This window comes from Melanerpes formicivorus, unplaced genomic scaffold, assembly GCF_026170545.1.
Source record: "Melanerpes formicivorus ecotype bairdi unplaced genomic scaffold, bMelFor1.0.p_v2 SCAF_8, whole genome shotgun sequence".
Taxonomy (NCBI): Eukaryota; Metazoa; Chordata; class Aves; order Piciformes; family Picidae; genus Melanerpes; species Melanerpes formicivorus.
The window spans coordinates 3,057,450-3,072,764 of record NW_027142360.1 but is presented as its reverse complement, the minus strand read 5'-3'; the positions used below and the strand labels follow the sequence as shown (position 1 = coordinate 3,072,764).

The following is a 15,315-nucleotide window of genomic DNA, read 5'->3' as shown; positions in this document are numbered from 1 at the left end:
GAGAGCCTAGAAATGGAGAAGAAAAAAAAAAGAGAGAGGGCAATGTGTCTCCCCCGATCGCGGCCCACTGGAGCTCACTGGAGCTTCGGTCGTGCTCCCTCCCGGCTTCGGGAAACTCAGCAGAGGCTGGCTGCAGCCGTGGCGTCTGCAATTTAGCCATGTGACCACTAGGTGGCACTCGAGGCACACATTTGCCTGCCTGCCTGCCAGCGGCCGCTCTGCTGATACCCAGCTCGGGGAAGACTCTCTCTGTTCCCACTCGTGAAGCCTTCAAGTCTGCTCTGCTGCCTTCCAGTCAGCCTGCCCTTGTCTGAGTGAGGAAAGCGAGGGTAAAGACAGTGTCTGCAACTGCTTACTAAGAGGAGAAAACCCCCACAACCAGAATTATTCTGGCACTAAAGGTAATGTGGCTGCCAACAGCCACTGAGATCTGAATTCAAGGCTTCTGCTACAATGGCTGGTACCATCCTAAGCACCTAAAGCAGCAGCAGCTTTGTTCCCTGTTGAGTGTTAGGTGTCTTTGATGGTGCCTGCAATGCACTAAGTGCCTGTGACCAGCTGCTGAAGAGGAAATGCAGAACACTGATACGCAGAGGCGCTACCTAAGGAAGAGGCCGAGGCAATCAGCAAAGTGTTGAGTGCTATCAGTTCCCTCTGCTGCTAGCAGGAATCAAGGGCACAGCTTGGGAACTCACAGGCTCAGGCTTTTAAGGAGGAATTTTCTAGTCTGCTGCTTTTGAAACAGACAGTGCCCAGCTCAGATACTTGGTGACCTGACTTCAGAGGCAATGGATGGGCACAAATGTGCCTTACAGTGACTTACAGTCCTTGGTCTGGGTTTCGAGGACCCCATTTCTTGGAGTATAAAAAGCTTACAACAGCAGTGTTGTTTTCTGAAGATGAGATTATTTACACATTTCTAATGTCTAAATTCACCAGGGCTAAACAAATCCTGCTGGAAGAACTGGGGTGTGTGTGGGAATGTCACTGATTATTATGGAGATTTGACTAAGACCTGCAGAAATGACCTCAAAGGGATCCAATAGTATAATCTCAAGGATCTAAACGTTTAACCTAGGTCTGTAACCATCACCTGAAGGCTCAGGGGCAGATCCCTCTGTGTTTTACTGGGTCACACAAGTCTACATAGTTACCTCCCACACATCAGTGGAGATACAGCAGCTCAGAATTGGACTCCAAACATCCTGTGCCCTATCTGATTGGGACCTGACACACACAAGACCTAAGCAGAGCTCATAACAGTGTCCAGGAAGGATCTGAGGTGCATAACTTTATCAGTTTTTCTAACTTTCAGATGGGGGTGGGAAAAATGTCCTTCTGCTCAGTCCTCTCCTCTGCACTGATGCCCCTTCCCATTCAACTCTGCCCCTTGATCTCCCTGGCTCCTTCAGCTCCCCACCTCCTGTATTCCACTCTTCTGGCTCTGTCCTCCTCTGTCTCTGTCCTTCCCTGGCTTTACCACTTTGTCCTTGTGATTCCCACGGTCTCGCCTTGCCCTCAGCACCCCTCTCACTTCCTACTCCTCCCACTCGCCAGCCTGGGCTCTGCTGCTGTCTCTGCAGGAGGAAACCCCGCTGAGCATTTTCCCATCACACACTCCCCTGAGCAGCGCCCCAGCTGGGTCCGAAGCACCGAGCACCATGCACGCAGCACAAGGCGGTTAGGCTGGGACCCGGCCTGAGCTTGAGCACAAGGTCGCCGCCTATTAGGCTGCCCCTGCGTGAGCAAGAGAAGCTCCCTGGAAGCATGTGGGGACACAGGGATCAGCCAGACAAACTCTGCAGGCATCCCGAATTTTGACGGTGGGAGTGGCTGAGTTAAGAGCTCTTCATGGTAGCTACTCTCAGCTCCCAAAGGAGCCTCCCAGTAGTGGCAAGAGAGGGGCTCTGAGCAGAGCACACCACGCTCTAGGTGGCTGAAGGCTTTCAAGGGAAAAGGCTTGCTGGCAGTGCTTTTAATTTGTTCTTTAATATCATTTTCTGTTTTTCCCTTTCTGTGGAAGATCTCTCCCTTGATGCTTCCTCCCTACAACCCTGCCTGAAAGAGATTCCCCAGTCAAAAAGGTCTGAAGGTCACTGGAGGGAAGTACCAGGCACTCCCTTTCCCATCCATTTCATCCTCTCCAGCCAAGACCTGTGGCAAGTTGAGCTCAGGATAAGAGCAAGTTCTTGCTAAAGAGGCTGGAGGGGCACGGGGGCAAGGGGAGGAGAAGCTGGAAGTGGAAAGTGTGACTCTGTCCCCTGCATCCCGCATGGCTGAGCTGTGCCAAGGGAAGCTTGTTCCTATGCATGCAGACAAAGTGGTTCCTACTGGAGCTGCTCAAATAACAACCTGCAAGTTAGCAACCATGTAAGCAATGGAAAAAGTTGCTCATGGTATGGATGTGTCAGGAAGCTGCTGTGTAGTAGTAGATCCTCTGGCAGTCAAAGGAGTGTGCAAAATGAGAGTCCTGTGCATGGGCCTGGTTGGTGTGGCGACCGAGACCCCCTGACAGCTGCCCTGGGAAAGGTTTGGATTGATCCATGGTGGCAGAGAGAGAAGTTGTGGTGATCTACAGCACTGCAGGCTTTGGTCCTAGCTTGTGTTGCAGCTGTTGAGGTTTAAGCTTTAAATCCCAACTCCTTTCCCATTTGAACGACCACAAATGCTATTGACTGTTTAAGTCTGAATCTAAGGGATCTGTGGTTGCTCTTTCAAGACTTGAATGTTGCACAGGTCACCCTCTGTGCTTTTGCCCAGTGCTGTGTCTTGTATATTTTCTCACATTTGGCCTAAAATTTGCATCCTGTGCTGTCTTCCCCTGAAGCTTCCTCTGGACCTGCCCCACATAACGTCCAGCTTGTGCTGGCCCAGAAAATCCAGGTCAGGCACCTGTGAAATGCACACATGCTGTGCTCCATCTCTGACTAACATTTTTCTGTACATGGCTAGGTTAGGGTGTTGTCTGGAAGCCATTTTTCTAGCAAATAGATATCTCTTGATGTTTGTTTTCCTCCAGAGGGGATGATTCTTATCCAGTCTGGTCTCCTTTGCCTTCTACTATCTATTCTGGTGCTTTACCAACCACTGAGGTGCAACCTGCTTCCCAGGTCAAAAGCAGCAGCAGTTTAAGCTGGCATCGTTACCAGGGCCAAAGATGTGGAGCCAAAAAAGTGACCTGATTGCTGGATGAAAGCATGGGAGCCACGCTCCTCCAATACTCTAAACCCCTCCTGGATGTGTTCCTGTGGGATCTGCTCTAGGTGCTCCTGCTCTGGCAGCGGGGTTGGACTGGATGAGCTTTCGAGGTTCCTTCCAGCCCCTCGCATTCTGTGATACTCCCTGGAAATCCTCAAAAGGAGGCTTAAGGGACACTCAAGTGAGACCCAGGCCTTCCCCACAGCTGTGTGTTTTGCTTAAAGCAACAGCCATGACATACAACTGAACCAGAAGAAAAAAGAAAGAGCAGGCTGAAGGGTAGCAACTGAGCTGAACTCAACTATCAAGGTGTTCAGGAAGGTCTGGAGCAAGGAACTCCTGCTTTGAAGATGCAGCTCATGCCCAGGCAGTGAGCCCCTGGGGGGGGGCAGTTTTAGGCTCTACCTTTAACATTTTTTTCACAGATCTTGAACAGAAAGTAGTAAAATGCAAATTAATCACTACTGGGTGTGAAAAGGAAACCACAGATAATTCTGAACAGCCCTGCTGGAGAGTTAAGGCACTTAAACTGGTTGGACCAAAACACCCTCTCTTTTCTCTTCTTGCTCCTTGGCTCTGGGAGGGATACTAACTTGCTTCTGCTTGGCCTTGGCTGCACTGTTTTGGCTCAGTCTAACATCCCTCTGCTCCTTTCTCTTCTCCTTTTTATACAGGGGTGTAAAGGAGGGCAGAGAGGGAGAAGGGGTGGGGGACCAGGAGGGTCCTTGTGCTGTTTATTCATTGTAAATATCTGTAAATATTGTAACTACTGCATATGCATAGAATCACAGAATCAGCCAGGTTGGAAAAGTCCTCAGAGATCATCAAGTCCAACCTAGCACCCAACACCTCCTGGCAACTGACCCATGGCTATCCAAGTGCCACATCCAATCCTTTTTTGGACACTTCCAGGGATGGTGACTCCACCACCTCCCTGGGCAGCACATCCCAATGGCCAGTTGCTCTTTCTGTGAAGAACCTTCTCCTCACCTCCAGCCTAAACCTCCCCCTGGCGCAGCTTGAGACTGTGTCCTCTTGTTCTGGTGCTGGTTGCCTGGGAGAAGAGACCAACCCCCATCTGGCTACAACCTCCCTTCAGGGAGTTGTAGAGAGCCAGAAGGTCTCCCCTTCCTTGCATTCTATTGCAGATTGTAGTGTTGCTTGTAAATACAGCTTTCATTTGCTTCCAAATGAGCTGGTCTGGCAAATTTAATGTTGGGGTGTGGGTGTGTGTGTGTTGGGGGGAGAATTCTAACCCACCACAGCCCCACTTACTCAGCCGTGCCACCTCACTGGCATGCCCAGTTCTGACCAGCACTCTCTGAGTTCAGGCACCTGGCTGAAACCCTCCCTGCGAGGAGCCACTGGGAAGGGGAACAACAAAGGCTTTTACTGAGGTATAAGTGAAGGAGTACCTGGAAGGACTTGATGAAGGTCCAAAGCAGGGTCCGGATGCCCTCCCCGCGGCTCAGCAGCTTCACGAGGCGCATCACGCGGAAGAGTCGGAAGAAGGTGATTGAGATGCGAGAGTTTTCCTCTGCGTTCTGGAAGCCATTGGCACAGAGGCAGGAGTTACAACAGCATGGGAGGGACACGGGCCCTGGGCCACAGAGGATGCTACGCCGAGAGCTCACTGCACTGTTCCTTGTCCCGAGACCACTCCCTGGGCTTGCGCTGCCCTGGCAGCCCGGGGACGGGCTGAGGCCAGCCAAGCCTACCCTCTCTCCCATGGCGTGGGGGCTCTTGAGGCCATCAGCCTCTCCCTTCAGGCTGCCTGAACTGCTGGGGATGAGGGCTATGGTATGCTACAAACTCCTTGCGTTACACCTCCTCCTCACGGTGGAGAAGGGCAGCTCTCCTCTGCCATTTTACTTGAGGATAAAGACACCTTCTCTCCTGGCCTCTCTTGGAAGCCTCCCATCAGTGAGAGCCTCAGCCAGGCAGCTCTGGTGCATCTGGCATCCACCACCTGCTGCTCGCTCTGCCGGGAAACAGTGGCAGGCCCCAGGTCTGCTCTGGGGTGCAGGACCCCCGGGGGGGCATGGTCCCTGCAGAGCTGCTGGCGTCACTGGCACTGCTGGCAGCCTCCATGTCCCTGTGCTGCTGTGGCCATGGGGCCAGGGCCAGGGTCCCCTCGCTCCTGCTGCTCTCCCTTCAGGCCTTTCACATTTCTCATGACCCCTTTGTATTTCCCACAGCCTGAGCACTGGCTTCTGGTTTGCAGCAAGCATTTCTCTTTGGCTTTAGTGCTCCTGTTGGAGCCTGCAGCATTTCAAAATAGTCTTTCTCTCTGGGCTCTTGTGAGGTTATTTTTCCTTTTTTTTCCTTCTCTTTTTTTCCCCTTTCTTTTATTTTCTTTTTTTTTTCTTCCCTCCCAGCATCTGCTTTGTCCCTGAGCATTTCCCCCTGGGCCTGTGACCAGTTCTGACGTTCCTCAGCCCTCACACATGCGAAGGCAACATCCCCCCGAGGGCAGGCTCACCTGGACTTCAGTGGAGGACCCACTGGAGGGGAGGCAAGGGGCAGAAAGTGCCACCTCACCCAGCTGCTTAACTCCCTAAAAGGCTGTGCAAAGCCTGCAGAACTGGTGGTTTCCCCCATCAGCACTGTGGGAATGTGACCTCCTGTCAGAGGGGGAGATAACTCTGTCACCCTGCCTTTTGACCTGCCCTGGAGCAACCCAGTTCACAGAAAGCCGCTCCCTGTCCCACCCAGGCTGCAAGGACCGCAGTTGGAGTCCAAATGCCATCGAGAGAGCAACATTTAGAAGGGAGAAACAGTGCAGATCACCCCCGCTGTTAACTACTCACCACTGTGTAAACCAAGAGAGAACAGACCCTTTGGATTTCCTGCCACCAGGCAGCGAGACCAGCAGCTGCTTGCCTGCCTGCTGCTGCTGACCCGAGCCCAGGCACGGGAAAGGCCTGGGCATGCATTTCTGGGGCTGAATGGCCAGGTGAGGATGTGTACCTGCGTGCTGCCTCTGCTCTGTTTCCAATCCAGGCAGGGCAGATTGGTGCTGGGTCTGTGCCCCAAGTCCTGCTGTGCAAGCCACAGAGGCCGGCAGGGGCCACAGCTGTTGGCTAGTGTGTGTGAATCTCACTGGCACAGGAGGTGCAGTGCTGTGTGCTGTACTGCAGGGCTGCACCCCAGCTGCAGTTTGTCTGTCTGTGGGCAATCACTGATGAGTATTTTGGGTATCTTCCTCCAGTCTGCAGCACAGGCTGACCCTCACTGCCTGTACAGTAGCCAGATGAAAAGGATTAAAGGAACAGACTGTATCAAGGAAAAGCCTGAGGGCTCCCTGCACCTCACATCCTTCTCTTCTTCTGCCCTGGAAAACAGGCTGGGGACTTCAGTGACTTGGAAGGAATTTCTCTGAGGTGAGGGAGGGAATGTGGCCTCTGAGAAATCTAAGAGCATGGCACTCAATATTCTCAGCGCTAGTCACAGAGGTCTAACTGGAAGGTCACATCCCTCTCCCAGTCTTTCTGAAGTCCTATGACCTCCCTTCTGCTTCCTCTAAGAAGATAAACTCCAATACCCAATACCACCTAAAGAGAGCTGGGGCTCAAAATGAAAACCTGTGTGGACAGCAGCACTGCTGTGCTCGTGACCAAGAAACCCTGAATAACCAAGTCTTCCCTTAGACTACCTGCCACTGCTCTTGTTGGCTTGGCCCTTGGGATGGCAGCAAATTGGGACACAGGTCTGGACCGAGGTTTTAGCTCTCCTCTATCTTTCCTTGCTGAGAGGAGGCAGCTACTGTAGGAAGGAAAAAATTATTCCTGTTCTCTTAAGATCCTGGAATAGGCAAAGTCTAAGCAGGGGATAAAATAGAACAAATTCTTCCCTGAAGCCAATCTGCAACTTACTGGCACCAAACCACTGAGCTAAAAACAGAGTGATGCCTCAGGAGGTGGTCATTTTGAAGGCTAGGTGGCTACAGAGCAGTGGGTTATTGAGTAGCCCTGCTTGGTTATTGAGTGGCCCTGCTTGGTTATTGAGTGGCCCTGCTTGCTTTCTCCTGCTTCCATCCAGGTGTTTGCAGGCAGATCCTTGCCAGAGGAGGGAGGTTCTGCCAAGTGGCAGGCGAGAGCCTGGAGTTACTGCAGCTCTGCTGGGGTGGTGTGAGGACTGCCTCCTACATCGAGGCAGCAGAGTTTGTGTGCATCATTGCATGACTTACTCTTTTGGTGCAAAGTACAACCTCAAATGTTACAGTGAAACCCCTCAGTGAGGAGGAGCTTCAGAGCCCAAATCCTTTAGCCTAGTCTGGAGGCTTGGACGTGAATTCGCGTTGCAAACTTATTCCGTGCCACGCTGATAAGGAGATCGAGTTTGCTGCTAACAAGAAATCTTCCCAGGTCTGGTTCTCTCTTGGTGGTTCATTAGAAGGCAGAAGGACAGTTAACTTGACCAAAGGAAAGCTCAGGATGCACGAGAAATACACATGTGCAGCATATTCACAGCTCATGTGAACACCAGACTCACACCAATACACGACATGGCAGCTTCATGCACAAAGAACTAGGCTGGGCTTGAAGAGAGAACTCGTGATCACAGGGAAGAGAATAAAGGAGTGTGTTAGAAAGAGTGTCACAGAAGCTGGGAGGGTGGGCTGTATTTTCGGTCTTACCATAGAGGAAGAGCATTGGGTATGTTCAGCTGGCTTTAAAGAAAGGCAGACAGAAATAAGCTGTAATAAGTCTCCAATCAAGAGCCCTAGTAAACTAGGTCTTGGCTAACACAGGAGCAACAAAACGGCAGAAGAGGGCAAAAGGGAGTTGGAAAGAAATGCACAAGAGGCTGGGCTTATTCCCTAGGCCACCCAGCATCAAAGCTGGCTGTGGCAGGAGCGGGTACAACCCCCACTGAATTTGATCCAAGTCCTGCCCCACTACCGCCACGTGTGAGCTGCACCCAGGACCTCCTGAGTGCTAGACACCCTGGCATCCAGGCAGGGGAGCTGCTGTGGTGATTGAAAGGTTGTATCACTGTTGTCAAGTTCGATGCAGAGGCTGATTTAGCTCTGCAGCTGAGATCCAGGCCACGTCTGCACAGGGACCAGCCAGCTTCTAGTGCATCAGTCTGATTTGCAAACCCATCACATCCTGCAGCTACACACTTTCATTTACAGATCTCCATTCCCTTACACACACTTCTAGGTGATAACATTGTTGTTACTAAGACAATGGGATGGGATGGGACAGTCTAATTAGCTCTTGACAAGCCTGCAGCACCCGATGGCAGCTGTGGGAAGCGGGTTGGTAACGCTGGGTAGCTTACTGCACCTTCACCCACCTCCCAGCAAATGCCCAGGGACCACATGTGTGTTTCCTCGGATGCCAAGGTGAGCTAAGCTGGGCCCTAGCTGCTGCAAACACTCTGCCTGACATTCCTTGATTAACTTCTGGGGCCACTTTCAATACTGAGATCAATTCTAAAAAAAGAAAGGAAAGGCCCCAGGCTGCAGGCAGCCTTAGGTGTAAGAAGCATAACTGGACATTAAATAAACTCCAGCTTCATCAAGAGCCCTTCAGCTCAGCAGCATCACAACCCTTCAGGCCTAACCTCTACTGTATGACAAACCTGTGTCTCATCACTTCCTGTGACCACATCAGCAAGGATCAAACTGCCCTGTTGCTTCTGCCCAGGGCAGAATTCACCTGGAGTGAAATGGAGGAGTCCTACAGCGTGCTCCTGCTTGCCAAGCACACTGCAGTGGCCAAACTGGCCTGGCATTGCCTAAATAAAACCTGCAGGTTGGGTGCACAATCTGCTTGGTGACACAGGCAAACAAGAGCCACTTAAACCCTGAGGTACACCTGAGCAGATAATAATCATTTGAGTGAACTCATTGGGTGGGTAGTGTCAGTCTCCCTTGCCTTTGTCCTCCACTTTCACGTGTTTGTGTTGCTCTTGTGTTTCCTGTGGCAGTTTTAGTCTGTGCCTTAAAAAACTTGTCACAGTACTTGAACAGAAAGTAGTAAAAATGCAAACAAATCACTACTGGGTGTGAGAAGCGAAATAAAGACAACTCTAAAGGGAATTCTAAAGAGCTGAGGACCTAAAACTGGTTGTACCAAACCAATCCCTCTTCTCTTCTTGCTGCTTTGCTCTGGGAGAGATACTGACCTGCTTCTGCTTGACCTTGGCTGCATTGTTTTGGTATTACCTTCTCTGCTCCTGTTTCCTCTCCCTTTTGTACAGGGGGGTAAGGGAGGGCAGAGAAGGAGAAGCTACTGTCTTCCCCTAGTCTTTGGCCAGGGGAATCCTTGTGCTGTAAATATTGCAACTCCTAGATATTTTGTACATGTTCATTGCATTCCATTGTGGATTGTAGTTTTGCCTGTAAATCCAGCTTCATTTGCTTCCAACTGGGATGGTCTGGCAAAGTTAATGGGGGGGGGGGGAGAGGGGGAATTTCAACCCACCACATTTCCTTTTCAAACCACATAAAAGTTAGCTTGAATACCAATCCAAGAGACAATTCTTACAGAGCAGGCAGAGATTATGGTTCTGTGTTACCAGGCAAACATCTTCTTTCCAGCCAGAAGTTTCTCTCTCCCATCTCTTTTCCTTTCTTCTAGTTGCACAAATAATTCCTTCTAAGACTAGAAAGAGCCTTATCCTGCTACATGCTGCTTTCCTGCTAGAAGGTATAAAGCTCCTTCCAGCTAACTGAAGTTCAGCAAATTCAGCAAAAGTTCAGCACATTTCACAGGCTCACAGGATGTCAAGGGTTGGAAGGGACCCAAAGAGATCATTGAGTCCAACCCCCCTGCCAGAGCAGGACCATACAATCTAGCTCAGGTCACAGAGGAACACATCCAGACTAGGCCTTGACAGCCTCCAGAGAAGGAGACTCCACAGCCTCTCTGGGCAGCCTCTTCCAGTGCTCTGTGACTCTTACAGTAAAGAAGTTCCCCCTTGTGTTGAGGTGGAACCTCCTGTGCTGCAACTTACATCCATTGCTCCTTGTCCTATCAGAAGGAGCAAGTGAGCAGAGCCTGTGCCCTCCCTCCTGACCCCCAGCCCTCAGCTATTGCTAAATATTTATTAAATCCCCTCTCAGTCTTCTCTTTTCCAGACCAAAGCTCACTAGGCAGTGCTCCAGTCCCCTAATCATCCTTGTAGCCTCTCCAGCAGATCCCTGTCCCTCTGGAACTGGGGAGCCCAGAACTGGATGCAATACTCCAGGTGGGGCCTCACCAGGGCAGAGTAGAGGAGGAGGAGAGCCTCCCTGGATCTGCTGGCCACACTCTTCTTAATACACCCCAGGATCCTATTTGCCTTCTTGGCCACAAGGGCACATTGCTGTCCCATGGATAACTTCCCCACAGGGGTGCTCTCCAGCAGATCACCTCCCAGCCTGTACTGGTGCAGTTGGTTATTCCTCCCCAGATGCAGGACTCTGCATTTGTCCACATTTGAGGATTCTCCAGCCCTCATGGCTGGCAGTGTTGGTGCACCTGTGACTGACTGGCTGAAGAAGGCTTGTAAATGACTGTGGAATATGAGCCCCTCACTGTAATTTTTGATACTGCCAGTATTTCATCATGAAGTGTAAGATAAGAGTAATGTCAGAGAGCAAACCAGGCAAACAAAAGTCTCTATGAATGGATATGATTGTGTAAGGCACTGCTCATGCAGGATGCTCAAGTCAGGAGATGGCATCACACTGACAGCTTTAAACCCCAAAGGTTCTGAGTACCTTTGGCACTGCTAAGAAAGTGAAATAGAGGTTGCCTTCCTCCTTTCTTATTCCCTGAGCTAACCAGGATGTGCTTTAAGATGGGGTCAAATATGCAGCAAATGATCTGCCTCCCTGCAGGAGAGGCTCCAGTCAGCATGGGCAGGCTTCCCTGGATGCTGGCAGGTGGTATCTTTATGCAGCGTGTCACTCTGTGCTGAGCTTCCTGATACGCTTATGCACACCAGATATATTTTGTGCCTGAGTATGGGAGGGGGAAATTTGCCCCCAGCTGTGGCTTGCTGGATAAACTTCCTCACATATACAGAAGTTCCAGACAAAGAACCAAATTCTACCATTTCCCACCTGTGACAAGAAGTCACCAAATGAATCCGAGCACAGGCATCTGAGAATGCATTGCTGGGGCTCTTAGCTACAAAGCTGAGAGAGCCAATGTTGGATTTTTCTGACCATCTTCAACCTTGCAAGTGGTGTGGATATGCCAGCTTTAGGGCACAGACAGGCACTCAGCACCTGAGAATGCAGTGGTCACTTCAGTCCACAGCAGTGGAGGCATGGTGATAGACACTTGGAATCAAGGCCAGTGACTGGTGCCCATCAGAAGCAGACAGGATTCTTCTACACATCTCAAAGCAAATCTTCATCTGTTTAATGCCTCTGAAAAAGCTTTTGGAGAAGCTGCACCACTGAAGAGAGAGTGGCCTTGGCTACACTTCATTTGACTTGCAGCCATCGCTTCTCCTGCCTGTAGTCTACCCTGCAGAAGATCTTCAAGTACTCTACCCTGCTCTCGTCATTTGGGGTACAAGTGGCAGGCAGGTAACTGAATGAGAAAGGGCAACAGTGAGAGCGAGGTCAGTCAAGAGATGTTCTGCTTGGTGCAATTTCCATCCTAAAGAAAAGCCATTTGGAAGTATAGATCACAAACAAGTCCAGGGCCATATGAGAAGTGATGCAGAATGGACCATGCAGGCTAAGAGTGGGAAGAGAACTATCAGAGGCAGGATGCAGCTGTGTGAGGACACTCAGTGAGAGCTTTATTACTCAAAAAAGGTTGCAGAGATGTCAAGGAGCAGAAGAGGTCAAGAGAGAGAAAAGCAGGTTCTAGAAGCCAAAGTACAGATTCAGCAGGATAAAGCCTGAGGGATCCTGAAGGATGACTGAACCCCCCCTCAAAAGAGTGCTGCCTGCATATGTCTTATTTTCACTACGTTCAAGGTGGAGCAGAGCACCAACATTTTACACTGACACCTTGCTTGAGCTGCTTCCTTAAGGCCCCTGCAGAGGCACCAGAGTCAAAGGCACAGCTTAGAATCACAGAATTGTCAGGGTTGGAAAGGACCTCAAGGGTCAGCCAGTTCCAACCCCCCTGCCATGGGCAGGGACACCTCACACTACAGCAGGTTGCTCACAGCCACATCCAGCCTGGCCTCAAAAACCTCCAGCGATGAGGCTTCCACCACCTCCCTGGGCAACCTGTGCCAGTCTCTCACCACCCTCATGGGGAAGAACTTCTTCCTCACATCCTATCTCAATCCAGCCATTTCTAGGTTTGTTCCATTCCCCCCAGACCTGTCACTCCCTGACACCCTCAAAAGTCCCTCCCCAGCTTTCTTGTAGCCCCCTTCAGAAACTGGAAGGCCACAATTAGGTCTCCTTGGAGACTTCTCTTCTCCAGACTGAACAACCCCAACTCTCTCAGTCTGTCCTCACAGGAGAGGAGCTCCAGCCCTCTGCTCATCCTCCTGTAACAGATGCTCCAGAACTTGACACAGAGCTCCAGCTGTGGTCTCACCAGAGTGGTGTAGAGAGGGAGAATCCCCTCCCTGGCCCTGCTGGCTCTGCTTCTCTTGCTGCAGCCCTGGCTCTGGTTGGCTCTCTGGGCTGCAAGTGCTCACTGCTGGCTCCTGTTGAGCTTCTCACCCACCAGCACCCCCAACACAGGAGCTGCTATGATGGGATGTTTATACTCTAATGTCATCCACTCTAAATTCTGAAAAGGGGTGACTGAAACGGTGGTGAGAGCCTGGCACAGGTTGCCCAGGGAGGTGGTGGAAGCCTCCTGCCTGGAGGTGTTTGCAGCCAGGCGGGATGTGGCTGTGAGCAACCTGCTGTAGTGTGAGGTGTCCCTGGCCATGGCAGGGGGGTTGGAACTGGCTGATCCTTGAGGTCCCTTCCAGCCCTGACAATTCTGTGATTCTATCTGTCTCTGCAGAGATGCAAAGACAGAAGCAAAAAGATGATCATAAAGTATTGTGGTTAGTATTAAAGGCCCCTGAAATATCCATGGCTTAGAATATCTTCTGGGTAGGCTTGGAAGAAACCAGTGAGGTATGTTAATGAAGAGATTCAAATGAAAGCTGCTGCGGAAAAACCCTGAGGGGAGATATCAATCTCACCTCCTCCCTGTGGAGCACTGCAGAAAGAGGACCACATGGAGAGGTTTGAGTTCCCTGAAGTTTTTAGGTGGTTGCTGACAGCTACAATGGCTGTCCAGAGAAGGAGCACCTACAAATGCCTGAAAGGAGCTCCATTATGTCTGTATGGAATGTATGTGATCAAGGGAGGCTCCTTGACTTACTGGGTCAGGATGTCTCACTTGGAGCAGCCTGACTGCCACCACAGCTGTAGGCAGCTTACATTCCCATTGCCCTCACTGCTGATGGTTGTAAGTTATTTTACATCAAAGGGCATGCTGAAGATGATGAGTTCAGCTCCTTCAGGGTATTCAGTCTTTGCTAGGAGGGCCAAATGGGCTTTTCCCCCACGTTTGAGGAGCAGAATTTCCTTGCTGATAGCTTTCGTTGTTGCTTTTCCTTTACTTTCTAACAAGGCTTCTTCCATGTGTCAGGAGGAATCTCACAGAGTCACAGAATGCTCTGGGTTGGAAGGGACCTCCAAAGCTCATCCAGGCCAACCCCCTCTGCACTCAGCAGGAACATCCTCCACTAGGTCAGGTTGTCCAGAGCTCTGTCCAGCCTCACCTTGAGTATCTCCAGGGATGGGCCTTCTACCACCACCCTGAGAAATCTGTTCCAGTGTTCCACCACCCTCATGGTGCAGAACTTGTTCCTAACATCCAATCCAAATCTGCTCTGCTCCAGTTTGAAGCCATTGCCCCTGGTTCTGTCCCTGCAGGCCTTTGCCAACAGTCTCTTCCCATCCTTCTTATAGCCCTCTTAAGGTACTGGAAGGTTGCTAGTAGGTCTCCTCAGAGCTTCCTCTACTCCAGTCTGAACACCCCCAGCTCCCACAGCCTGTCTTTGTAGCAGAGCAGCTCCAAACCCCTGATCATTTTCCTGGCACTCCTCTGGACCTGCTCCATCAGGTCCATGTGTTGAGGGCTCCAGAGCTGGATGCAGTAGTCCAGGTGAGGTCTCACAGAGCAGAGCAAAGTGGCAGAATCCCTTCTCTGGGTCTGCTGGCAATGCTTCTTTGGATGCAGCCCAGGCTGCTATTGGCCTTCTGTGCTGCAAGCTCACCCTGCCTGCTCCTGTCCAGCTTCTCATCCACCAGCACCCCCAAGACCTTTTCCACAGGGCTGCTTTCTATCCCCTCATCATTTGCAAGACATAGTCTGACTTTTTCTTGTGGTGGAGAACTTTGGCCTGGCTTGATCTGGGGAACATTCCAGCAGCCACAGAGGCAGCATTGTTGTTGCTTTGTTATGGTTGTCTCAGTCGATGCAGTGCTGCCATGGCAGCCTTCTAATTTTCCCTGGAGGCCCTAGTTTTGAAGAGGTGAGAGGAAACTTGTGTTTGAGACTTTGGCACCAGGATGTGACAGAGTATCTTCACATTTCTGAAGAAAACAAATGGTCAGATGGTGATGTTGCCTGCTGTGACAATCTACAATGGCTTTTCTCCACCAAGGAAAATCAAGCTTGTGGATGAAGCTCTTAGGAGATCACCTGCAATTGCTGGTTGCTGATGGGTGGCTGCTAAGACGTTTCCTTGATTGCTGTTGACATTAAGAGAATGCAAAGTTATCCATGAAGATGCCACATCTCTTGGAAACCTGTCCACTGCTCTCTTAGCTTTCTCCCATGAGGAAAGGAGGAGATAGATCTTCACTTCTTACATTTCCCCCACCCCCAGCTTATTGCAGGAAGGATGCTTCTGAGAATCCACCCTGCAGAGTCCGGGTGAGCAGGCTGTGGTGTGTTGGAGCTCCTGAGCAGTTCCAGGATGTGGGTCTTCTCTAGCTCAAATTCAAGATCCTCCAAGAGGTCTGTCTGCTTTAGTGACACTGAATCTATGACCCTCCAGGACACAAAACAGAGTGGAAAGAGGCACTCTGGGGAAATGAGCTCATAGTATGAATACAGATAAGATGTTGAAGGGAGTTAAAAGCAATTTCATTAAGGGATATTAGACAAGCAACAGTGACTTTTGTTGCTA

The 15,315-nt window shown here is 50.8% G+C and overlaps 1 protein-coding gene across 1 annotated transcript in view; it reads right to left on the bottom strand.

The window, feature by feature from the left end:
• Window positions 1–15,315, bottom strand: part of CACNA1C (calcium voltage-gated channel subunit alpha1 C) — a 755,167-nt gene that overhangs the window by 39,650 nt on the left and 700,202 nt on the right. The window contains 2 exon segments of the mRNA XM_068141830.1: window positions 4,614–4,742; window positions 7,838–7,870. Of these exon segments, the coding sequence (XP_067997931.1) occupies window positions 4,614–4,742; window positions 7,838–7,870 (162 nt within the window).